At 37.3% G+C, this 23,341-nt stretch overlaps 4 protein-coding genes across 12 annotated transcripts; 3 read left to right on the forward strand and 1 right to left on the reverse strand.

The window, feature by feature from the left end:
- Positions 1–839: 839 nt before the first annotated feature.
- Positions 840–6,958, forward strand: LOC126600092 (cationic amino acid transporter 2, vacuolar-like). 2 transcript variants are annotated; one of them, XM_050266622.1, is made up of 14 exons: positions 840–1,517; positions 2,326–2,527; positions 2,703–2,787; positions 2,938–3,078; positions 3,205–3,323; positions 3,409–3,505; positions 3,611–3,783; positions 3,865–3,931; positions 4,088–4,246; positions 4,650–4,929; positions 5,286–5,394; positions 5,619–5,755; positions 6,171–6,246; positions 6,514–6,958. In XM_050266622.1, the coding sequence occupies exons 1-14, from the start codon at positions 1,340–1,342 to the stop codon at positions 6,659–6,661; spliced, it is 1,971 nt and encodes a 656-aa protein (XP_050122579.1). In that variant the 5' UTR covers positions 840–1,339; the 3' UTR covers positions 6,662–6,958. The 2 variants fall into 2 exon arrangements, with proteins under 2 accessions (XP_050122579.1, XP_050122580.1); XM_050266623.1 differs by having other exon boundaries at positions 841–1,517; positions 5,643–5,755.
- Positions 6,959–9,297: 2,339 nt separating this feature from the next.
- Positions 9,298–13,360, reverse strand: LOC126600097 (uncharacterized). Of its 5 annotated transcripts, none has more exons than XM_050266635.1 (6): positions 13,248–13,360; positions 12,873–13,107; positions 12,110–12,168; positions 10,221–10,304; positions 9,761–10,145; positions 9,298–9,643 (listed from the first exon to the last, which is right to left on the reverse strand). In XM_050266635.1, the coding sequence occupies exons 1-6, from the start codon at positions 13,278–13,280 to the stop codon at positions 9,567–9,569; spliced, it is 873 nt and encodes a 290-aa protein (XP_050122592.1). In that variant the 5' UTR covers positions 13,281–13,360; the 3' UTR covers positions 9,298–9,566. The 5 variants fall into 5 exon arrangements, with proteins under 5 accessions (XP_050122592.1, XP_050122594.1, XP_050122590.1 ...); XM_050266637.1 differs by having other exon boundaries at positions 9,899–10,145; positions 10,221–10,376; XM_050266633.1 differs by having other exon boundaries at positions 10,221–10,376.
- A 1,300-nt stretch (positions 13,361–14,660) lies between these two features.
- LOC126600095 (zinc finger BED domain-containing protein RICESLEEPER 2-like) lies at positions 14,661–18,630 on the forward strand. 4 transcript variants are annotated; one of them, XM_050266628.1, is made up of 4 exons: positions 14,661–14,832; positions 15,780–18,070; positions 18,179–18,262; positions 18,354–18,630. In XM_050266628.1, the coding sequence occupies exons 1-4, from the start codon at positions 14,816–14,818 to the stop codon at positions 18,368–18,370; spliced, it is 2,409 nt and encodes an 802-aa protein (XP_050122585.1). In that variant the 5' UTR covers positions 14,661–14,815; the 3' UTR covers positions 18,371–18,630. The 4 variants fall into 4 exon arrangements, with proteins under 4 accessions (XP_050122585.1, XP_050122587.1, XP_050122588.1 ...); XM_050266630.1 differs by having other exon boundaries at positions 14,661–14,799; XM_050266631.1 differs by having other exon boundaries at positions 14,664–14,799; positions 15,798–18,070.
- Positions 18,631–21,352: 2,722 nt separating this feature from the next.
- LOC126600096 (aldehyde oxidase GLOX1-like) lies at positions 21,353–23,273 on the forward strand. Its single transcript, XM_050266632.1, has one exon. It carries the CDS (start codon positions 21,378–21,380, stop codon positions 22,995–22,997), a length of 1,620 nt encoding a protein of 539 aa, XP_050122589.1. The 5' UTR covers positions 21,353–21,377; the 3' UTR covers positions 22,998–23,273.
- The last annotated feature ends 68 nt before the right edge of the window (positions 23,274–23,341 follow it).

Genomic DNA, 23,341 nt, shown 5'->3' on the forward strand with positions numbered 1-23,341 from the left:
ATTATATTAAAAATTTAATAACCAAAGCTTTAGGGCTGATTTGATATTACTGTGCTTTGAAAAAAAACTGCTCATGCTGTGCTGTGAGAATAAACAGTTGTGAAATAAAGTAGGAGAGTGTTTGGTAAACTTTTTTGTAAAAGTGCTTTTGAAAAAGAAAAAAAGCAGTATTATAGTGTGTAGTAAACTTTTATGTAAAACAAATGTGAAAAAGCCGGTTTTTCAAAGCTGAGTTTTGCAGCTTCCTGTTTTTGGCTTTTTTTCACCTAAAACTGTGAAAAAAAACTGAAGCTGAATGTTTACCAAACACAAAAAAGCTGACAGCTTTTTTTTATACCAGTTTTTTTTCAGAATCACTACAGTACCAAATCAAGGCTTAGTAGTTTACTATGCTTAGATTCGTTTTTCTTTCATCAATGCATTAAATAAAAATAAGAGGATCATCTTCTGATTCACTTTGTGTTTAATTTTAAATAAAAAAAATAACGATGAATGATTAAGATGTGAGAATCTCTGAGGTTCCCACAAAATGAATCGAAAAGGGATCTAATTTCCAAATAAAAAAGATGAATCCAAATAAAGATTCGGTTCAAATTAGCTTGTTATTTAACTTTGTCGGATTTTCTTGCTTTGGATGTACAAGAGCTACAATATATAATGTTCACTTTAAATTTAATTAATAGTTCTTTAACTTTAACTTTATTAAATAACAACTTAGATATCGAATTATAAATTATTTGTGGACCGACAACGCAATCTAAATAGAATAAACATTACACCGCCTTTTTCATATCCAATAGGATTGTGGGAACAAAACCTACCCAAATCCAAATTCCTTGTTATTTTTTGACTGATTCAATTCCCTCCATATGTTAACCAAAAAAACAGGAAAAAAAAAAAAGAGATTAGAAAAAACACCAACTTCAGAATCTCAGATTGTTTGTGATTGATATCTACACAAACAACCAACACCAACCCAAACAAAAATAAAACGAAAAATAAAAAAGGAAAAAAGGGGAAAAAAATCCTCCCTTTCCTTCCTTTAATCTGCCAGCTTCCCCCTTCGGTGCAAAATTCTCAGAAATCTGCATCAGATATTATGTATCCGGGAGTGTGCCGGCAGGTTGAATTTTAGTGTACATAAATTTTCAATTTTTCAGATTAAATTGTGGAATTTTACACTTTGGGGTCAAAGTGCCAATCGAAATAGAAAAACCCAGTTCGTAATTTTTGGTTCGGACAAAGGAAAATTTGGAAAATCAGCGTGGGAAGATCAAAGTTTGGAGCTTTCCGGGAGAAAATTGTTTTTTTTTTTTTGTTTTTTTGTGGTGTTTGTTTGATGGGTTTATTGGTTGATTCAAATGGGGAAGGGGGCGGCGGAGAAGGTGGAAGAAATGGCGGTTCATGGGGCGGTCGGAATAGTTTGATACGGCGGAAGCAGGTGGATTCTGTTAATGTGAAGTCAGGGGGTCATCAATTGGCGAAGGAGTTGACTGTTCCCCATCTTGTTGCAGTTGGTAAAAACTTGCTGCTTTCCCCCTCTTATTTTTTTTTAAATCATATATTTTGTTATCTGTTTTGTAATTTTTGATGAGATGATGATGATGATGCTGATGGAATATTCGGTTGCCAGCTATATTCTGCTATATTCATATATGATATATCACTCATCAAAGGGAATGATGAAATGGGTGATCAATCATTCATGGTTATGGTTGTTTATATTAAGAGAGATGTCTTTGATTTTATTGATAATGAGCCTACTATGCGACATTTTCATGATATGAAACCTCGCCGGCAACAATTGTAAGTTGTTTGTATTGCTAAATTAAGAACGACATTAATTTTATCTACTATCCAAAAAGATTTGGTTATCTGCATTTTTCTGGGACCTTTTACACCCTTTTAAATTTCGCCCCTCCCAGACAATTCCTGGAATGCCACCGGCTAGAAGTGCTTTTCATATAAACTAGAAGCACTTTTAAGTTTTCCTGTCAAATGTAGTAAAAAACACTTTTGGTGTGTTCGTTGCCTCACTTTAAGTTTCAGGTTTATGGTATGTTTTAAGATTCTTCTTGTAGCTGTGCACCCGTCATTGTAGAATACTTACCACTAATCCTTGCATTTTAATATTGTTGACTAATATTCTTACTAGTTTCTATATGATATTTTCTCAGTTTCTACATAATGGATATTTATGGCTTAGTGTTCCTTATACACACATTTCAGTACTGAAGTAATGGAACGGCAACTTCTGTTTTTTTATCATGAATTATTTTGTCTTTGTCATATAAGTAAATGTTGGTTATCATACACTTTGATTAGGGGTTGGCTCAACGATTGGAGCAGGAGTCTATATTCTTGTTGGAACAGTTGCTAGAGAGCATTCTGGACCAGCACTAGCAATTTCCTTTCTAATAGCTGGAATTGCGGCAGCCCTTTCCGCCTTTTGTTATGCTGAACTTGCAAGTCGGTGCCCTTCTGCAGGGAGTGCCTACCACTATACATATATATGCATTGGAGAAGGGTAATTTCTCATTCCTTCTTTGTCATTAAAGTGTTGAGCATAGCAATTGGAAAAGAAAAGAATTACGTTATCATGCTTGTTTAACAATACATGCTTGCACAGTTGTACAAAACTATTTACATTGAAAATTTTCTTTTACATCAGTTCGTGATGATAAAACTATCATTGTTTGCAGTGTCGCTTGGTTAGTCGGTTGGGCTTTGATTCTAGAATATACAATTGGTGGCTCAGCTGTTGCTCGGGGCATATCACCTAATCTGGTACAGTTCTTATAAATATCTAATTTATGTATTCTTGAAGAAAGATTATAATATCCGCTCAAATAAAAAGATCTTCCTGCATGCTCTGACAATCTTTTAAGAGAAGTATGGGACATATATCTTTAAATGGGCTTGTTTTTCTTTCTGAAGGCATTACTTTTTGGAGGAGAGGGCAGTCTGCCTGCTTTTATTGCCCGGCAACATATTCCTGCACTTGGTCTGGTGGTTGACCCATGTGCAGCAATTCTAGTAGTTATTGTTACAGGGCTCTTGTGTGTGGGAATAAAGGAGGTATGCGTACATCTCGGTTGTTTTCTTTTGTGTATCAGATCAATCATTAAACTTGGCAAACATATTTTTTCTTCTGTTCATAAATATTCTCTTTATTTTCTTTAACGGAACACTTCATTTATGCAGAGTACAGTAGCACAAGGCATTGTGACGATAGCAAATGCATGTGCAATGATATTTGTTGTAGTAGCTGGTACTTATCTGGGTTTCAAGTCTGGCTGGACTGGATATGAACTTCCTACTGGGTATTTGGCATCCCTATTCCTATATCAACTCATGTAATTTTCAAAAATAAAATTTGAATTTCTTTCCTATTTATCCATGTAACAGGTACTTTCCCTTTGGGGTGAATGGTATGCTTGCTGGGTCTGCAACTGTCTTCTTTGCATACATTGGTTTTGATTCAGTTGCCAGCACTGCTGAAGAGGTAAATATGTTCTTGATATGTCATCCGAAATATCTATCTTATCATTTTTGTGGAGATGTTTTAACTTGTGTAGAATCTGAATTATGCCTTCATGTTTATCAAAAGGTGAAGAATCCTCAACGAGATTTGCCACTCGGTATTGGTGCTTCACTATCTATTTGCTGTGCGTTGTATATGTTGGTTTCGATGGTCATTGTTGGTTTAGTGCCTTATTATGCAATGGATCCTGATACACCCATTTCCAGTGCATTTGCTAGTCATGGGATGCAGTGGGCAGCGTAAGTGAATAATATTGTGGGGATTGCCTTTTTGTTACATTTGTTTGAGAAACTAAGTTATTTTCCTGCTTATGGTTGAAGGTATGTGATAACTGTTGGAGCTGTTACTGCTCTCTGCTCAACATTGATGGGCTCTATTCTTCCTCAGGTATCATTCACTGATCTCTTTCCTTTTCCTTTTATCTCCTCCTTTTGGAGATGTATCATGTATGGTCTCAGGTCTCGTCTGCTTGTTTATTGTCCATGAATTCCTTACAACGCCTGTACTGTACCACTGATGAAGATATTTTCTTGTGTTTCTTAGCCACGAATCCTGATGGCAATGTCTAGAGATGGATTGTTGCCGCCATTTTTAGCGGATATTAATAAAAAAACTCAGGCTCCTGTCAAGAGTACATTAGCAACTGGGATTTGTTCTGCAGTCTTGGCCTTCTTCATGGATGTTTCAGTGTTGGCAGGAATGGTAAGTTGACCTTCACGGAAAAATCTGGCATTGTTTTTTATAAGGTGGCTAACTTGTTGACTCTTTGTTTTGCTAAAAGACATGCGAGTATTCTTAATGTTAATGCTTTATTTGTGCTTTACAAGACATTCTCTTTATAAGGGGGATTCCCCCTGCATGTGAACTAGCCTTGAAATCTTTTCTTGTATTTCCACAATAATGGATCCTCGATAATATTAATATCCTTTAACAAATTCTGATACCGTTGAGGATTTTATTTTCTGGATCATGATAACGACTCAAGGAACTCACTTCGAGGTGGAAATCGATGTGTTTAACCCTTATTTATGTTGACATCCACCTTTTTCTGAAATAGTGAATGTAGATGTTTAGACTGACTTAGATAGTTACCTATGTTGTGCAGGTTAGCGTGGGTACACTTGTTGCATTCACTATGGTAGCAATATCTGTACTGATAATCAGATATGTTCCACCAGATGAGGTGCCTTTGCCTTCATCTCTTCGCGAGTCCATTGATTCAGTGTGGTTGCGGCATGGAAGGAATTCTCAAGAGGTCAAGGGGGACAATCCTAAGACTAAGATTAATGTTAGTTCTTCGGAGGAGAGTACCAAACCTCTACTTGAGAAAGTGGATATCATGGTTGAACTTCCTCTGATCGGAAAGCAACTGCCTCTTATTAACTGTAAGACCTTAGAGTCTCATATACTATATTTAGCCACTGCAACAGTAGAAAGGTCATACAGAAACACACACATACACAAAAATGTCCTATTATCGTAGCTATGTTGCCATAATCTGAATCTGGCCCAACATTCAGGCAAGGCACAACCTTATAAATAGTCTACATTCACAGTCAGGCAAGAGAATGTTTCCTTGTACCTATGCATGTCTATAAAGTATGTATGACAATGAGATGTACGTGTCTTTACATTTGTGTCAGAAATAACCTTATAAATATTCTTCGTAGTTTCTGCTCTATTTTTCTGTTATGCGGGCCTTTTCTGAAATGTTTTTTTCACTGTGTATTCATTATTACAGACACGTTAAGTGAAGATAATAGGCGTAAAGTTGCTGGCTGGACCATAATGTTCACATGTGTCGGCGTGCTTCTTCTGACATATTCAGCATCAGATTTGGCCCTCCCCAGGTGGGTGAATTTCGGTCCTAGACATAGTTCTGAGAATGATATTTTTCTGGTTGCATGATTCAATTTTTAGCTGCAAAAACAAATTCTAGAGGAATTCTATATTCCAAAATTTATATGCCAAGATTTGTGGTTTTGCTTCTGCTTTTCTTTTATTTACGTTAGTATGCTTTATGTTTTACTTTCTCTTAGTAATATAGTTTAATTCTCTGTTCCTTAATCTACAGAAATATTCTTGGTTTCGATTTCAGCTTTCTTCGCTATACATTATGTGGGGGTGGCGGTATTCTTCTTTTATTAGGTCTGATTGTGCTCACATGTATTGATCAAGATGATGCACGACACACCTTTGGGCACACAGGAGGTATGCTCACAATTTTACAGTAGTACGAATTTCACTTAACGGCTTCAGGGGATGCAACCTTGTCTGCACGCTGTAAATGGTGAACTTGTAAAGTGTATTACTAGTTATTGATATGCACACACAAACACACACATATATATCGGCTTGGCTCTAGTAGATGTGGCCAGCTTTTCCTCAAAAGAATATAACACACGAGGCTGGTTATCTAATTTGGTTACTGTAGGCTTAGCTAGCTAATACTTAAAACGTGATTTCATTTGCAGCGATTAGAATTTTAAGACCAATAATAAGAAACTCAATAATATCTTCATCCCGTGTTTAGTTACGTTGGATGGATTAAATGGTTAGGTTAGTATTCATAGAGGAAAGTACTATTTGACTATATGATAACAGTGATGTATTGGTTTCCTTTCAGGTTTCTTATGCCCATTTGTGCCATTGCTACCTATTGTCTGCATTCTCATCAACGTCTACCTACTGATTAATCTTGAGTAACTATCCAATCAAATACTTCGGTTCTTTTTAATGTTAATTACCTTGTCGTTTTCATTTCTGATAGATTTTCACTTTTAATGTTATCAGAATTGAGATAATTCGTATTGTGGTTTCACCGGGAAGCACTTTCAATATTATCATAACCAAGTAGAGATTATAAAATGCAAACGAAGTTTCCTTTTGATTTCTGCTGAATGCCCCAGTGTCTAATCTGTTGTCTGTAACTGTTCCTTATACAATGCCATATATTGTTTCGTGTTCAGGGCGGACACCTGGGCGCGTGTTGCTGTATGGCTGCTAATAGGAGTGGTGATTTACGTATTTTATGGCCGATCGCACAGCTCATTGGGGGATGCAGTTTACGTGCCAGTAGCTCACGTCGATGAAATCTTTCGGAGCTCAGGAAATTGAGTAGCTTAAGTTTGTACAGGAAATGCAAGGACAAACAGAGTCCGTTGTATCGTGTACCATGTCATCTGGAGATCGTGAAGTTTCCTTTTATCGCGTGCTTTTGATTCCGATTATTTGTTGTTTGTAATCTTATTACAGCAAGGACAGAAATCAGTCCATTGTATAATTATTATTTTGTTGATGCTGGACGTGTTCGAGCAATGTAAATACTTCGCAATTAATCAAAGTTTCCACTCTCCTTTCTTAGGAGAGAGGCAATACCAGAAATACCAAAAATAATGGTGGCATATTTCACGACATGGGGCTTTACTCGGTGTGGCTTAGGGCTGGTTTGGTATTGTTGTGCCTTGAAAAAAACATGCTTCTGCTGTGATGTGAGAATAAGCTTATTTTTTATGCTTCATTTTTTTCAGTTTTTTTTTTTATCCAAAACTGTGAAAATAAGCTGTTTTTAAATGTTTATCAAACATATTTTTGAGCTCAGCTTTTTTTATACCTACTTTATAAAAAAACATCTCAGTACCAAATCAGTATTTAAAAGGCTCAACGTTTACCGTATATATTTTAATTCTTTAATGCAAAATTTCAGCCCAACTGCCTTTCAAATCCTTGATTGCCCTTGAACAGGAGGAAGGCTCGGACAGAGTCGAGCGTTTTCTTCTCCTATAGTTTTCTAGCTTCGCCCCTGCTGCCACCCAGTAGAGAATAGCTTACCTTTCATAAGTGTTTTATTGACAAAGTGTGCTATGTTAATAAATAGTTTATATATAGATAGTGTAGACATCGAAATTTCGGTGAAATAAATGTTCACCAACATAATAAAGTTCGACATGTGAGGGGCTTATGTGGCATATGACTCATCAAGGCTAGACAAGTCATCAAGGATGCATGTCAACGATTGGCGGAAATTAATATTTGATTTTAATTTAAATTAAACAAATTAATTAATTTAAATTAAAGCAAATAGAAATGCCAAATTGGACAAAATTGATTATTTGATTTTATTTAAATTAAAAAAATTGACTTATTGATGGAAACAAATCACGAACCCAGCCACAAATCAAGCCCTGATTCTTTCATCAATTAATCAAACTCACAATTAAGGCCAAATTCATTTGTAGGCAAGATCTGGGAAGTCTATAAATACAAGGCTCCAAGGCAAAAGAAAGAGATCCATAAATCATTCAATTACCTAGACGCTACCCAAGCTTAAGCACCCAAATCCTCAAAATTAGAAGAATTCAGAAAAGTTCTCTGTGTTCTTCACCAAACCTCCTTTGAAGAATCATCAAGTACTACCCGTGCCGATCCTTCAAATAGCCAAGAGCCAAAACCTTACGGCAATTGTTCATCCGAGATCAAGTCATCACGACCCTTAGATCAACAACCGACATATCTTTTGAAGATAAAATCCAAGGAAACTTGTAAACAGAAATTGTAACCCTAACAAATAATTAATACAAATTTATTTTGTACACGTGTTCTCTTATTATTTGCTACAGAGAATTTCGTGTTTACAAATAGATAGATGTAAAATGAGCATGCAAGGAAAAAAACTGCCACTTTTCTGTCGTTTGTGAAATCTCAAAACTGTGTTGCTCACATATTTGACTTTTTTGTCCAATAAACTGGTCTAGGTCATCTTCAAAGCCATAAATTGTTTGAACTATAATTTGACAATTTATATGAATTTTATAAGGCCCACTTTGTCATGTTATGAGATATCTCATATTGGTTCGTCCCTGATCATTTTGCAGTGAAAATCGTATAGATGTGAGAACTTCGTCATAGTAACTACAAAATAAAGATATTTGGATGAGGATGGTGAAGGAACCGGATCCCTTCCGGACCTAAGGTACTGTTTGGTACGTGGGATGAGACGGAACAGAGTGGGACGAGGCGTTCCGTCCCACGTTTGGTGTGCCCAAAACGGGTGGAACACGCTGTTCCACGAGACGAATTTTGGGTGAATTTTCATTCCGCCTTACCCCCTGGAACGACTCGTTCCACATCTGTGGAACGCAAAATTATAATCTCTCCGTCTCCTTCTTCCTCCTTGTTTCCATCCAAGGGCATCTTTGCTCCCTCTCTGTTCCGTCCCATCCAGTCTGCATACCAAACGATACCTAAGGTATCGTTTGGTATGTAGGATGGAACGGGACGAGCTGTTCCGTCCCACGTTTGGTGCGCCTAAAAACTGTGGAACAGGTTGTCCCATGGGACGAAATTTGGCTGATTTTTCGTTCTACCTCTTCCCCCTGGAACGACCCGTTCCACATCCGTTGAACACAAATTTATAACATTTTATGACAAAATTTCTCCTTATCTTTTTCAATATTTACATCATTCGTTCTGTCTTGTTCCGTCCCGTCTGCGTACCAAACAATACCTAAAGGAACTGAGCCCACTCATCAAATGATCTGAGCCATTGAAATTTGATCCAATAACTACAAACAGGGGACCATCTAAAAATTATAATAATTGTAGCCGTTGGATCAAATTTCAATGACCCGGATCATTTGATCATTGGGCTCAGTTCCTTTGGGTCCGGAGATATCCGGTTCCGATGGTGAAGACCTAGGATAATTATGGGCATCATGGTAATTTTGTGGGAAAAATCGCGTGAATGTGAGAGCTTCATCAAAGATTATTCAATCTCTCAAAGACTCAAAGATTATATAATACAATCCGGTATCTTATACGGTGTGTCAAACGAGACCTAAATGTTCTTCCCTTGTACAATGCCATAGACTGTTTCGTTTTCAGGGCGGACACGGGCGCGTGTTGCTGTACTGTATCGCTGCTAACATGAGTGGTTGTTTACGTACTTTATGGCCGATCACACAACTCATTCGAGTAGGCAGTTTACGTGCCAAAAGCTCACGCCGATGAAAATTTTCAAGGCTCAGAAAATTTTGCAGCTTGAGTTTGCACAGGAAATGCAAGGACAGCAATCAGTCCATACTTTTCGAGAACCAAACTCTGCAGATTGCATGATATTATGAGTTAGGCACTGATTAAGCACGTTTTAAGATATAATGAAAGGGGTTTTATTTGATCCTGGCTATGCTCATTCAAATTCAACATATTCTTCTGTACCTAAATACGACTGCCCTTCAAGACACCCTCCTCTGAAAGGATGGTTATGCACCCCACATACGACCTCAAGTTTCCACTCATCTCCGGGACCAATGTTTACACCTTTCAATAGAAACGGGCAACCACACTTTTTCGTACCTGTGGCCTTAGGGCGCTTTCTCTTCCGATGATCTATATCTGCATTGAAACTCATCGCTGCTTGGCCATCTGAATCCACATCAGACTTCTTTGTATAGTATCCACTATGCTCACAACAAAGATTAATTCTAGCTCGTTGTAATCTATTTTTTCCGGCAGCATCTGACCTCTTGATGACCACCCCTACACCGCAACTCCGTCCTTGTACACGAATCCAATTGACCAATTCTTCTCGATTCTTGAATACCTGCCAAAGTACGTATATTTGTTGTAATCAACCATACAACACTAACAAGTTAAAACAAAACAGAACGTCTTTTACCTCATCAGTGATGAATTCATTTGTGGTGTCCAAAAGGCTGTCTATTGCAACACCACTGCTTGTAGTAGACGCATCATGCTGTGGCTGCAAAATACAATTTTGATTAAGTTGCAGTATTCGGCAGCTGATGGATGAACTCAACTGTGAAAGTTTGGCCTGCAACCACCGAATTTGTTCAAGTTTATGATTTTTGTCCTCGGTTTGCTACTTCCCAAAACAAACACTTACGTTCAGTAATTCAGCTAACCTTTCGGCTCTGCTATGTAGTAAGTAGAGAAAACTATTTGTGCCACATCATACATTATGTTGGAGACAATACATATCGAAAAGTATTTTTCCTTTATTCTTTTTCATTTCTAGTTTCTTTGATACAAAAGGATTGAGATAAGATAAATAATCTTTAACACTGTTCAAAGAATAACAAAAGGAATTACATAGATGAATTGATGAAAGAAATCATTCTAGGAAGGTTCTCGAGAGCCAACGTGAATATTGCACCAAGCACAAAAATCATAACAAAGGCTAATACTATTTTTCCAATGTATGTAAAACTGATTGCTGGTTTCAACACCCTCTTTGGATCATGTAACTTGGCAGAACGCTACAGAAAATCATAAACATATATTAATACAAGCTAAAACGTCAACAATTGATAAAAGAACGTCCAATCTTAAAAAAGGTAGAACGCTACACTTAATAGCTTATTTGATTGTACATCATCAGATACCCTTTTTAAATCATTTAACATCGTATATTACTTTTCGTGAAGCAAAAACTTCAGTTGAGAAGAAAAGAAAGGTAACTATCCAAGTGCAAGTTTTCACTCATCACATCACAAATAAGGATTTTTACATGGGCGCAAACCAAAACTTCAACCCTATGAAGTATGAATACTAGGTGGTTAGAAGTGCATATGAAGTTATGAACATAATTTTCAGAATTCACATTTTCGGCTTACTTTCTGAGTTGTCTGCACATTCACTTGCGAAAGTTAAATAATCACGGCCAAGCTGTGAACTTGAAATGAGACAAGTTTTCCCTCAAAACAATCGACTTAGTACATTGACTACAACTTAAAAGAAACCACGACAATGGATCGCCCTGCCTCACCATTATCCTCCCATCTGAAATGACACAGTTCACTGAACTTAAACACCCTTCAATCCACATCCTCCACCTCCCATCAAAACCCTTGCTATCCAAGACATGGCCTAGAAATCTAAAATATAGATTAATCCTTTCTTCTATTATCTATATCTCTTTCCTCAACAACGTAATGGACAACACTGGGTTTAAGCTGAAGAGTCGAGACTAATTCTTGGACAGAACTGGATTTTATCACCAAGATGCTTCCATGCACACTCTAATACCTTAATGGGCCCGTGAAACTGAGCTTCCAAATCATGGAAACTACCTAAAGTATATATCTAGTCTTGGTTTTAGTCCCATGTTTTCTTCCTGTCGCACCTCTCTCTCTCTCTTGATTCTTGACAAAAGTAAGGGCTTTGCCAAAAATCTATTTACAACCTAGAAAGTTCCACAAAGTCATCCAATGAAGCCACTGACTTGTTTCTTAGCCAACAGAATTCGTATTATTAAAGTTTGATTTTCTTTGCAGATGTGGGCACAGCCCTTAGCCGACCCCACTTAGTGGGAAAAGGCTTTGTTGTTGTTGTTGTTATGTGGGCACAGCCCTATTGGCTATTGGCTCCTATTCACCTGAGTTTGAACTTAAAGTATAATATCGCTTGAATACACAAAAAAAGGTTGAATATTTCCTTTCATAATCACTATAAACAAATGTCCAGTTCAAACTCATACATACAATATACCCGAAACAGAATTCTTAACTCACTTAACATACACAAAAAAGATGTACAAAAACTTACCGTTACAGCAGGAACTGGCATTGCCATTGGCCTTACAACCCCTTCTCCACCTCCAAACTCTGTACTTACGCAAAGACAAAAAGTCATTACAACCCACAATTTAATCATTTTAACGTACCCAAAAAATGAAAGAAAATACAGAGTAAATTGAAGCATTGGTACCGCATTTTAGTTACAGCCCTGAATTGAATATCCAATTTTAAATTTGACACAACGTGGAGCAATTGTCCTTCACGCCAACTCTGCAAGAATTTCTGTCAAAGTTGGCCCTCGGCGCAGTTGCCGATTTACTTCTTGAAAGGGGCTCATGTGGACTTCATTTACAAAATTCTTACGAAGTTGGCATCAAAGACTAATGCTATGCATTTCGTTAAATTCAGATACCTATACCGATTTTAGTGGATTACGAAAGCTACAATTCGATTATAGTTCAGGATCCACTGCTCCAATTATCCTAAAGTTACAAGGGTCACGGCCACTTTATTGAAGAAAGCTACAAGCCTACAATACGGTCATAGTTCAGAAATTTTTCATTGTGACGTGAACGTGGATGATCCACCCGTGTTTTTATATAAATGGTGGGAAATTGTATATTTTAAGTTATTAACTTTATTTATCATCGTATAGTGACACGTGGTGTACCATTCCGTGTTTCAGTTACACTGAAAATTCTCTCATAGTTCAGAACCAATGCTCCAATTTTCTCAAAAATACAAAAAGTAAAAAACTTGGATCTGAGTGATTGAAGAGAAGAGCGAATTACCAGGAGAATCCAGCTGGGTAACGGTCTGCAACCGCCAGCCACTGCCGTAGTCGACGAGGGCGGAGCTGGGGCCGAAACTGATGGGCTCCTCACCTTCTTTGACGGCTTCAATGTGCACAGCAAGTGGGTCCCCCGCACCCAATTTCTTGTTTATCAGTGAGACTGCGAATCCTGCCTCCGTCCCCATCGCGAACCGCCGTGTCATCCCTGAACTCTGACATTTCACCTTCAGAAACTACCCACCCATTCACAAATTACAATCAGACTTCCCTTCCGTACAAATTCGATCCATCGGATGAGAGAGAGAGAGAGAGAGAGAGAGAGAGAGAGAGAGAGAGAGAGAGAGAGAGAGAGAGGGAGAGGGAGGGGCATTACCGGAGTAGGAGTAGGAGGTTGTGCTTCATCCATGGAAATTTGGATGATCAAGTCAAAGGAACTCTGAAGCAACTTATTTTGGACTGGACTGTATTTTAAAGCTCTGATGATCACGTGACCGTCACAAATAAAATTGTAATTTGATATATTTTGTAACCAAATAAATCAAAATGAGATCACTCACTGTTACAGTCTGATGACGTTCTTATTGTAAAACGTCTTAAAATTAAATATCGTGAATTACAAATTTGATATCAAAAGCTTCCATGTCTTTGCCAAATTCATCACCTTAGTATAAATGTACCACTGTATTTTAAAAAAAAAAGAAGGACCGATTATATTATACAGCCTCCATGTTGTGGTGAGGTTCAAAATGGTCTATGAAGTTTCAATTTTTTCACATTATTTTCTAAGGTTTTAAAATTGAATCAATTTACATATTTTGTCAAATAAATTATTTGAATCTTCATTAAAATGATTGAATAGTGAGCATAAAACTCATAATTAAGTTGACATGTAAGCCACATTTGCATCACATTAACTTAAATACTCTTCAATTTAATTAAATAGAAGTTCAAATATATAAAATGTGTCAATAGATACAAATTCAAAATTGTATAAGACAATGTGAGAAATTTAAAATCTTATGACTCATTTTAAAAAGAGTAAATTGTAACAATGGTCTCTTAACTTTAACTCAATTTGAGTAATGGTCCCTCAACTACAATTTCATTATCATTGGTCCCTCAACTCATTAAAATGTGCATCTATAGTCCCTCAACTTAAAATTTATTACCATTGATCCCTCAACTTAATCAAACTAGAGAAACTGTCCCTCAAAATGGTCGCTCAACTTTAACCCAATTGTAGCAATGATCATTCTAACATAATTATGGTTATTTTCGTCAACTACGTCAAAATTTTTGTCAAAACGAGTTATGTTGGAAGAACCGTTGCTATAATTGGGTTGAAGTTAAGAGACCATTTCTCTAGTTGAATTAAAGTTGAGGGACCAATGGTAATGAATTTTTAGTTGAGGGATCATTGCTTCAATTGAGTTAAAGTTAAGGGATCATAGTTACAATTTATTTTGACAAAATTCTGACGAATTTGACGAAAATGATCATAGCTACACGTTTTGATGAGTTGAGGGACCCAATTGTAGAAATATTTCTTCCAACATAATTTATTTTGACAAAATTATAACGAAATTGACAAAAAAGACCATAACTACACATTTTAATGAATTAAAGGACCAATAATAATGAATTTTTAATTATAAAATTATTATTTCAATTTAATTAAAATTAAAGAATTATTATTAGAATTTACTCTTTTAAAAATTACCTTAAATTTGAAGGCGTAAAATAAAGTTAGCCCAAAATAATAAGAATCGGAAATTTGGAACTTGGGGGGAAAAGAAAAAAAAAGGCGGGGTCTTTAAACCCTTATAATTTCTGCAGACTGCAGCAGGCTTTCTTCGCCCTTTCATTTCTCTCACCTCAAAAGCTCGAAACTTGGTCTGCACTGTGCAGCCTGAGAGCTGGAACCGGTGAGTTTATCTTCCAATGCACCCCATTTCTGGGTAATTTCTCCTTCTACCATAATTATTTTTTTATTGTCACCATATAGAAGGGAAAAAAACATAGAAACTTTGGAAGATTTTGTGCCCTAACTGGAACTTTATTTGTGTGTAATGAAAAGGATAATTCTTTTTGGTTACCTAGCAAGTTTGATGATTTTTGTCCATGCCCAAATGGAGAATTTTTATTTTTGTATATTTTTTTGTTAGGGTGTGTGAGTGATAAAAGCATAAATATGTAAATTGGGTGATGGGTATTTGCAACTTTCCATTTCTTAGAATTGCAAGTCTACCTGTGGCATATAAGTTGAGAATTACCAGAAAATAGTGATGACATTGACATGTATATTGATCCCCAGATTCATGCCTTGGGAAAGTTTTGTCATCATAGGCTGGTTGCGACTAGTTCATATTGTCATTTAACAAGTCACATCCAACAAGAACAACAAACCCTTATCTCACGAAGTGGGGTCGGCTGTATGAATCCTAGAACGCCACTGCACTCAATATCCTAGAAAACCACATATATATACATATACATACATGAGTGTTGAGATTTGTAGCCGATTATACCTCATTTTCTATTATTTAGATTAGAAATAGTTGAAGAACCACCAAATTTTAGCATCACCAAATCCTTTCTATAGGTAGGGTTCTAATAACGTGGAAGTACATTGTGGAGTGGGCCACATATTGTGCCCCTTTTGTGAGCTAAGGTAAGGGACTCTTAGCAGTTTGGATACTAAATATTCTGAGTGTGTATTTTTTCTGTAGCATTAGGCAGACAAATATATGTTGTATTTAACTAATATACTTTCAGTTCCCAATTTTGATTTTATGGGTCTCCGATTCCTTGCAATTTCTGATGCTTTGAGGTTATTTGTGAGAATTATTTGATACTTTTGATGCTGTGTTGATTGTTACTGCAATGTTCTAATTTATATTTTCAGACTCAATTTGATTCATAGGGTTGAGATGGATGATGATTCAACTCCGCATCCTAATTCTGTTGAAACTCCCCGAACTAACCAGCCTCCACCAGTTCCTAAATTCAGTCCGGGCGTTAAGGGAAAACAACCTGGATCACTACCAAATGATTCAACTCCTCGTCCTAATTCTGTTGAAACTTCCCGAACTAACCAGCTTCCACCAGTTCCTAAATTCAGTGCGGGCGTCAAGGGAAAACAACCTGGATCACTACCAAATGATTCAACTCCTCATCCTAATCCTGTTGAAACTTCCCAAACTAACCAGCTTCCACCAGTTCCTAAATTCAGTGCGGGCGTTAAGGGAAAACAACCTGGACCACTGCCAACTGTATGGGATCACTTCATTAAACTCGAAAATGATGGCCTTATCGAGCCTAGATATGAATGCAATTACTGTGGGGAGGAATTCAGTGTGGATAATATCAAGCACGGAGATAGTATTTTATGGAATCATTTGACTGATGACTGTGAAAATAACCCGCATAGATCAGAGCACAAAAGGAAAGAGAACCCGAGTCTTGAAACTAGCCAAGTTCCAAGTTGTTCTGGTGAGAATTCTTTGGAAGGGTGGTTAAGTATAGCAGAATATATCAGAGCATGCAGTAAGATGATGATTATCGACGAGTTGCCTTTTACCTTTGTAGAGAGAAAATCGGTTCAAGTTTTTATGAAATTACTTCGTCCTGATTTTGATATCCCATCTCCAGTAACACTTGCTCGAGATGCATACCAGCTTTATTTGGATCAGAAGAAGCAACTGAAAAGCTTGTTGTTTGAAGATTCGCAGAGGGTCTGCCTTACTACCCAAACATGGACTTCTATGCAACAGACCAAGTACATGGCTCTGAAGGTCCATTTTATTGACAGCGAATGGGAACTTCATAAGAAAATGTTGAACTTTTGTGAAGTACCTAATGATAATGAGGAGACAGTTGGAGAAGTCATTGCATCGTGTTTAGTTGATTGGGGTATAGAAAGAGTGTTGACAGTTTCTGTTGAGGATGCAAATGATGCGGCTCTGAACTCTATGAAAATGAAGTTGAAAAATTTTACTGGGAATTTGTTAGATGGTGAATGTTTACACATGCGATGCTATACACATATTGTGAACTCGATTGTGCACGAGAGCTTGATAGATGTGCATGAATCAATTGATAGTATTCGCAATGCTGTGAAATATGTAAGTTCGTCTCCTGAAGGGTTATTGAAATTTGAAGCATGTATTAAGCACGAAAAAATTGAATGTAAAGGTCTTATGGTTTTGGATGTTCCTACTAGGTGGAATACCACCTATTTGATGTTGAGAGATGCCTTAAAGTTCCAAAAGGCTTTTGAGAAGCTAGAAGAAGGTGATGAAGATTATGGTAGCCATTTCTTGGAGGATGAGAGTGGGTTAAAAATGATAGGTCCACCTACAGTTGATGATTGGGAAAATGTTCGGGCTTTTGTTTGGTTTTTGAAGATTTTTTATGATGCAACCTTGAAGTTTGGTGCTTCAGGTGTCACTTCCAATATCTGTTTTGATACAATGTGTTCACTTCGATCTAAGTTGACAACATTGAGCCAAAGTCAAGATTCACTTTTGGGGAAAATGGCAACTAGTATCAAAACAAAATATGACAAATATTGGGGTTCTCTTGACGACAACAAGCTGTTGATTGTTTCAGTTGTGCTTGATCCACGATTTAAGTTGGATTATGTGGCATTTTGTTTTGGTGAGATATATGGTGATTCCATGGTTGAAGAGATGGAGAAAGGGGTCAAAGAGCTTTTGTTTCGTCTTTACGAGGTTTATAGTGCATCAGATTCCACTCCTAGTTGCACCGAAGCTTCTAATGGTGATCAGTGTCATTACGAATGGATGAATAAGTTTCTAGAGTTCAAAGAAAAGAAAGGTTTACTGTTAAGAAATGAGGTGGATAGGTATTTGTCAGACAGTTGTGAGAATACAGCAGACAACACCTTTGATATGCTGCATTGGTGGAAAGTAAACTCCACAAAGTATGGAATGCTGTCGCGTATTGCGAGGGATGTCTTTGCTATCCCCGTATCTACAATGGCTTCATCTGAGTCTGCATTTAGCACAAGACGGTGTGTTCTAAATAAGTACTGGAGCTCGTACCCTCCTAGCTTTGTGCAGGCCTTGATGTGCTCACAAGATTGGCTACGAAGCCTACCATCTTCTCCTGTCATGGTAGATGATGATGAAGTATTAATTGAGGATGCGATATTTTACAAAGAAATCGAGTCAGGTAACAATTCAAATTCTTTCTTGTTCTTTCTTATTAACCTATTACTTATACATATGGTCAGAGTAGAGTTTATGGATTTCTTCAAAAACTTTCCATGGTTTTGTGTAGAGTTCTATAACGGAGGGCTATCAGATAACGAAGGCCTGTCAGACAATCTCATGTCCAATAACGAAGATCTGTCAGATTATGAAGGTATTGTTTTGGTGTGTTAACAACATTCTCTTATCAAATTAATCATATCAGATACATAACAATGTAAGATGATCTCGTGTTTGATTAACAGATCTCTTCGAGGATTGAAGTTTTGAACTTCAAATCGAATTGTGGATCATGAGAGGTTGGAAGTGGTGGAGGATTCCCGATGTGCATGGCAGTGGAGAAATTGTTTGGCATTGAATAACTTGAACTGATTGGATGAACAATGTAGTATGATGGACAACAATTACCCTTAATCCTTGTACTTTCTGTTGTATTTTGTTTCTGAGTGTGACTCAATGTTGTTAAATTGTATTTAAAACCAGATCATTACTGAGACATATGCACTCATGAATTTTGTCAAATTTATCTTGTTTTTTTCTCCTTTTCTCCTACTTCCTTTTGCATTAGCCAAATATCCCCTATTTTCTGCGGGGTGACTTACTCCTCTCTCTCTTTTTTAAAATTTTTTTTTTTAATACAACGATATATTCACATAACAGTGAGTGTTACGATGTTGGCCCTCTATCAGTTGAACTATCAAACTAATATATTTTTTCCAGGTAGCACTCAATTGACCCAACTTTTGCATGTAGAGTCATATTGATAACAAATATATACACAAATGATGTATGGATTATATATGTTAGAGTTCGTTCCCTTTTGGTATTGTGACGAAAGTGGTGGAAATGGGGAATAATCTGAAAGAAAAAGGATCAATCACTGTGACTAACACCACCAAAAGGAAACGAACTTGGAGAAACTTCACCAAAAAGTAGAAAGGATTCATCTTTGTGGCGGAAATGCGGAAATATGTAGACTATTCTAATTTCGTTCCCTTTTAAGCATTATAGGGATTAATCTCGTCCTCTCTTTCCTTTAGCTCCAATTAAGTTTCTTTTGAGCAAAAAGAAAAAGGAAAAACCTTCTTCACAATAGATATATTGGTACTTCGTCGTTTCCAAGTATTTAAGTTGACATTCACACAGAAAAAAGGCCTTGAAACAGCCACTCTGAGAAACTTCATATGAACAAGTCATTTTTGGTCATTTCTAATTAAACCTTTCAATCCTTCTTAATTAATTATTGAATGAGGATTCTCTCTGGTTCCTGTTTGAAAGGATCCCATAGATCCTCCAATCACGTCCATTCATCGTATATTGTGCAGTTAGTTTTCGTCCGGTATATTCAATTTTAAATATAAAAATTACAATAATTTCTGACCGTATGATGTACAATGAACGGATGTGATTGGAAGATTTCTGAGATCCTCACAAAGAAGATTCTCATTCTTAATTATTGAGCACCAATCTTCTTTGAAAGGAGAGCAAAGTGAATGAAACAAAAACAAATTAATAAACGATAATAATGTTGACTTTTCTTTATAAACAACGACTATAATAAGGTAGCTGAGCTGAGCTGTGATGAGAAGATTGAATGTTAATGGCCATGGTTACCAAATGTTGCAAAAATATAAGTTTAATGACCATCATGCTGCAAACGTTTTAGGTTTTCTGGTCCTCTACATATTTCTCACCAGAAAATATTGATATTTTCTGCATTATATTTTGTTGGAAAATATTAGTATTTTGTTTTATTTGAATGTTTTGTTTTATGGGCTTAGCCCGTTAGAATTAGGTTTTGTTAGAGATTAACATTAGTTTATTATAAATAGGGTGCTTTGTTATTCATTAGAGATCAAGTTAGCCACAATGTAGTCTCTTAGAGTTTTGTAACTGTTTCAACATTCTCAGTTTGTTTAATAATATTCTTATTATTTGTTAATCTTGTTCGTTGCGCACTCTGATATTCAACTTTATATTTTTGTTGTCCCTCCAACAGCAATGGCTTTTGTCTCCTGCTGCTGAAGCAAAATGGGTGGTGCTTGTTATAGGGTCATGAATGAAAGGTTTGACTCACATATTTTGTTGGTTAACAAGCAGCATGGCGGCTAAACATTCTTCTGTAGGTTCATGAATTAAGAACTTTAATTTGTATGAAAAATCCCTAAGCGGTTTAAAATGAAAATGTTAGAGAGATCGTATTTTTGTATATCATGTTAGTGTAATAGTAAATGATATGTACATGTCACATCATTTAGATGTTGATTATCACGTGAACTATTGAGCACATCTCATGATACATAAATATGTGGTCTCCTAATTTAGTTTGTATAAAATCATTTTGGTTTTATATCATCGTATTAAAAAAGGGTCACGTGTTTTTACTAAAATTCAAGCATTTTTCTTCTTGAAAGTTTATCAAAATCATGAAAAGTTGTCAGAAAACGTTTTTAGCTCTTTAAGGCATCTCCAATGAAAAATGTAAAACGCCTTTAAATGGGTATTTTTCATCTTTTTTTTTTTAAATTTTACAATGACGAAATGTAAATTATCTATCTTCACTAAGATGTAAATAAAAGCTAAAATTTACATTCTTTTTAAGGGATCTCAAATTTACATCCCGCCTATCGAAGTAGATTTTTCATTTACATCTACCAAAAATATAAAAGAGAATGTAAATATATTTTTTGCATCTGAAATTTGGAATACTACAAACACACACACCAAAAAAAAAAAAAAAAAAAAAACAGAAAACATGATTGGCAATTTTTTTATTAAAAAAAAGCGTTGACTAATGTGAGGAGAATTTCAGCAAGCTCGAACAAACCAATATTCTTCGACCAAAACATAAAAAATGGAACGAAAGAATCGCATATCAAGACGTGGTGCATGTCTTTTTCTATTTTCCACGGTCAGACCATTTGAGTTGATCAATTTTTCAATCATCGTATGAATTATAAGATCAGAAATACATTATAAATTTGGTTGAAGAGAATGTATGAGTCTCTTGAGTCTAAATCAACCGTACCAAACAAATTTTGATGATCCCCATCAACCGTATATACGTAAATAATTAATTATCCAAATTCACTAATAAAGGAATTATATCTCACTTTAATAACAAATATGGAATTAAAACAACATGACTTGAACTTGTACACATTCAGAGATGACGCTCGAAACCCTAGCTAGTATTTAAGGAGGGCTAGGGTTGAGCCTTAAGACGTACAGACCAAGTAATTAATTAAGCAAAATCCAAGAAGAAAAGAATGATGACAAATGTTAGTCTCATTGATCTTTCATTATTTCTGTTGTTAATATTTCATTTCTCTCAAAATCCAACGGCGGACGCTGCCGGTGGCAAATGGCAAGTGTTGAAGAACGTTGGCATTTCCGCCATGCACATGCAGCTCTTAAAAAACGACCGCATCATCCTCTTCGACCGCACCGACTTCGGCAAATCCAACTTGTCCTTACCCAACGGTAACTGCGTCAACAACGACTGCACCGCCCACTCCGCAGAGTTCACTGTCCAAACCAATGCCGTCCGCCCCCTCACCGTCTTATCCGACGTCTGGTGCTCCTCCGGCTCCATGGCCCCCAACGGTAACTTAATCCAAACCGGCGGCTTCAACGGTGGAGAGCGCCGCGTCAGGGTTTTCCAACCATGCACGGGTTGTGATTGGAAGGAGATTGTGGACGGCGTAAACGTGCGCCGTTGGTACGCCACCAATCATGTTCTGCCCGACGGACGGCAGATTATCGTCGGCGGCAGGAGGCAGTTCAACTACGAGTTTTATCCCAAGACGCCATCGTCTAGCAGCGTCTACAGTTTACCGTTCCTTTCGCAGACCAACGATGCCGGCGAGGAAAATAATCTCTACCCTTTTGTTTTTCTCAACCCCGACGGCAACTTATTTATTTTCGCCAACAACCGAGCTATTCTGTTCAATTATGTGAACAACACCGTCGTTAAAAGCTACCCGCAAATACCTGGTGGCGACCCCAGGTCGTACCCCAGCACCGGCTCAGCCGTGTTGCTGCCGTTGAAGAACTTGACGGCTCCGTCGGTTGAGGCTGAGGTTTTGGTCTGTGGTGGAACTCCAAAAGGATCTTACACCAAGGCAACAAACGGTACTTTTGTCGGAGCTCTAAACACGTGCGCTCGGATCAAAATAACTGATCCGAACCCGCAGTGGGTTGTTGAGACTATGCCTCAAGCTAGAGTCATGGGTGACATGATATTGCTCCCAGATGCCACCGTTTTGCTCATCAATGGTGCCTCGTCTGGGGCTGCGGGATGGGAACTTGGACGTAACCCAGTTCTCAACCCTGTTGTGTACCGACCCAATAACGCGGTCGGATCACGATTCGAACAACAAAACCCTACAACCATACCGCGGATGTACCATTCCACAGCATTATTGGTACGCGATGGTAGAGTGCTCGTTGGAGGTAGTAACCCTCATGATAAATACGAGTTTGGCAACAACGTGCTTTTCTCAACAGAATTGAGATTAGAGGCATTTAGTCCTCAGTATCTCGACGCTAAGTACGCGGATTTGCGTCCTACGATCATTGCACCTCTAAACCAAGCCAAAATCCGCTATGGAATAAAACTAGCCGTTCAATTCTCACTTACGGCCACGCTAGCAACGAATTCAGTGTACCTGACAATGGTGGCGCCGCCTTTTAGCACGCATTCGTTCTCAATGAATCAGAGGCTGCTGGTTCTTGGTGCGGAGAACGTACGACAGGTAGGGCCAACGACGTATCAAGCTCAGGTGACGACGCCGCCTTCGGGAAACCTTGCACCTTCCGGGTTTTACATTTTGTGTGTGGTTCATCAACAAATTCCAAGCGAGGGCATCTTTGTCCAAATTCTGTGAGAAATTTGGGGAAGGTACATTGATTTTACATTGTGTAAGGTAAAGTTGCAAATTTCTTTTGTATTTTGTTATCTTTTTACCGAACTTAATCGTAAAGTTTGTATCTAATCTGATGAATAAAATTTTATTTTAGCAAAATGATTTTGTGATTTAACTTTAATCTCTACTCTAATATTCGCAAATTTGCTCGATTATATGAAGAATAGTAGTTTAAACTTACCTGAAAATCCCCGGCGGCAACCCAAGGTCGGCCGCATGGCCGTACTGCTACCCTTAAAAACTTACAAGCTCAAATGTGGGGGATGAGGTTTTGGTTTGTGGCGGAGCTCCGAAAGGGTCTTATT

Source organism: Malus sylvestris, chromosome 14 (genome assembly GCF_916048215.2).
Source record: "Malus sylvestris chromosome 14, drMalSylv7.2, whole genome shotgun sequence".
In the NCBI taxonomy this organism is placed as follows: Eukaryota; Viridiplantae; Streptophyta; class Magnoliopsida; order Rosales; family Rosaceae; genus Malus; species Malus sylvestris.

Coding starts and splice junctions, on each gene's coding strand:
- LOC126600097 (XM_050266633.1), bottom strand. CDS start 13,280: ATGGATGAAGCACAACCTCCTACTCCTACTCCG. Junction 10,146..10,220: donor ATGAATTCATCACTGATGAG/GTAAAAGACGTT, acceptor GTACTTTGGCAG/GTATTCAAGAATCGAGAAGA. Junction 9,644..9,760: donor TGAAGGGCAGTCGTATTTAG/GTACAGAAGAAT, acceptor TGCAATCTGCAG/AGTTTGGTTCTCGAAAAGTA.
- LOC126600092 (XM_050266622.1), top strand. CDS start 1,340: ATGGGTTTATTGGTTGATTCAAATGGGGAAGGGGGCGGCGGAGAAGGT. Junction 2,528..2,702: donor TATATATGCATTGGAGAAGG/GTAATTTCTCAT, acceptor CATTGTTTGCAG/TGTCGCTTGGTTAGTCGGTT. Junction 5,395..5,618: donor TCAGATTTGGCCCTCCCCAG/GTGGGTGAATTT, acceptor CTTAATCTACAG/AAATATTCTTGGTTTCGATT.
- LOC126600096 (XM_050266632.1), top strand. CDS start 21,378: ATGATGACAAATGTTAGTCTCATTGATCTTTCATTATTTCTGTTGTTA.
- LOC126600095 (XM_050266628.1), top strand. Junction 18,071..18,178: donor TTACAAAGAAATCGAGTCAG/GTAACAATTCAA, acceptor GGTTTTGTGTAG/AGTTCTATAACGGAGGGCTA.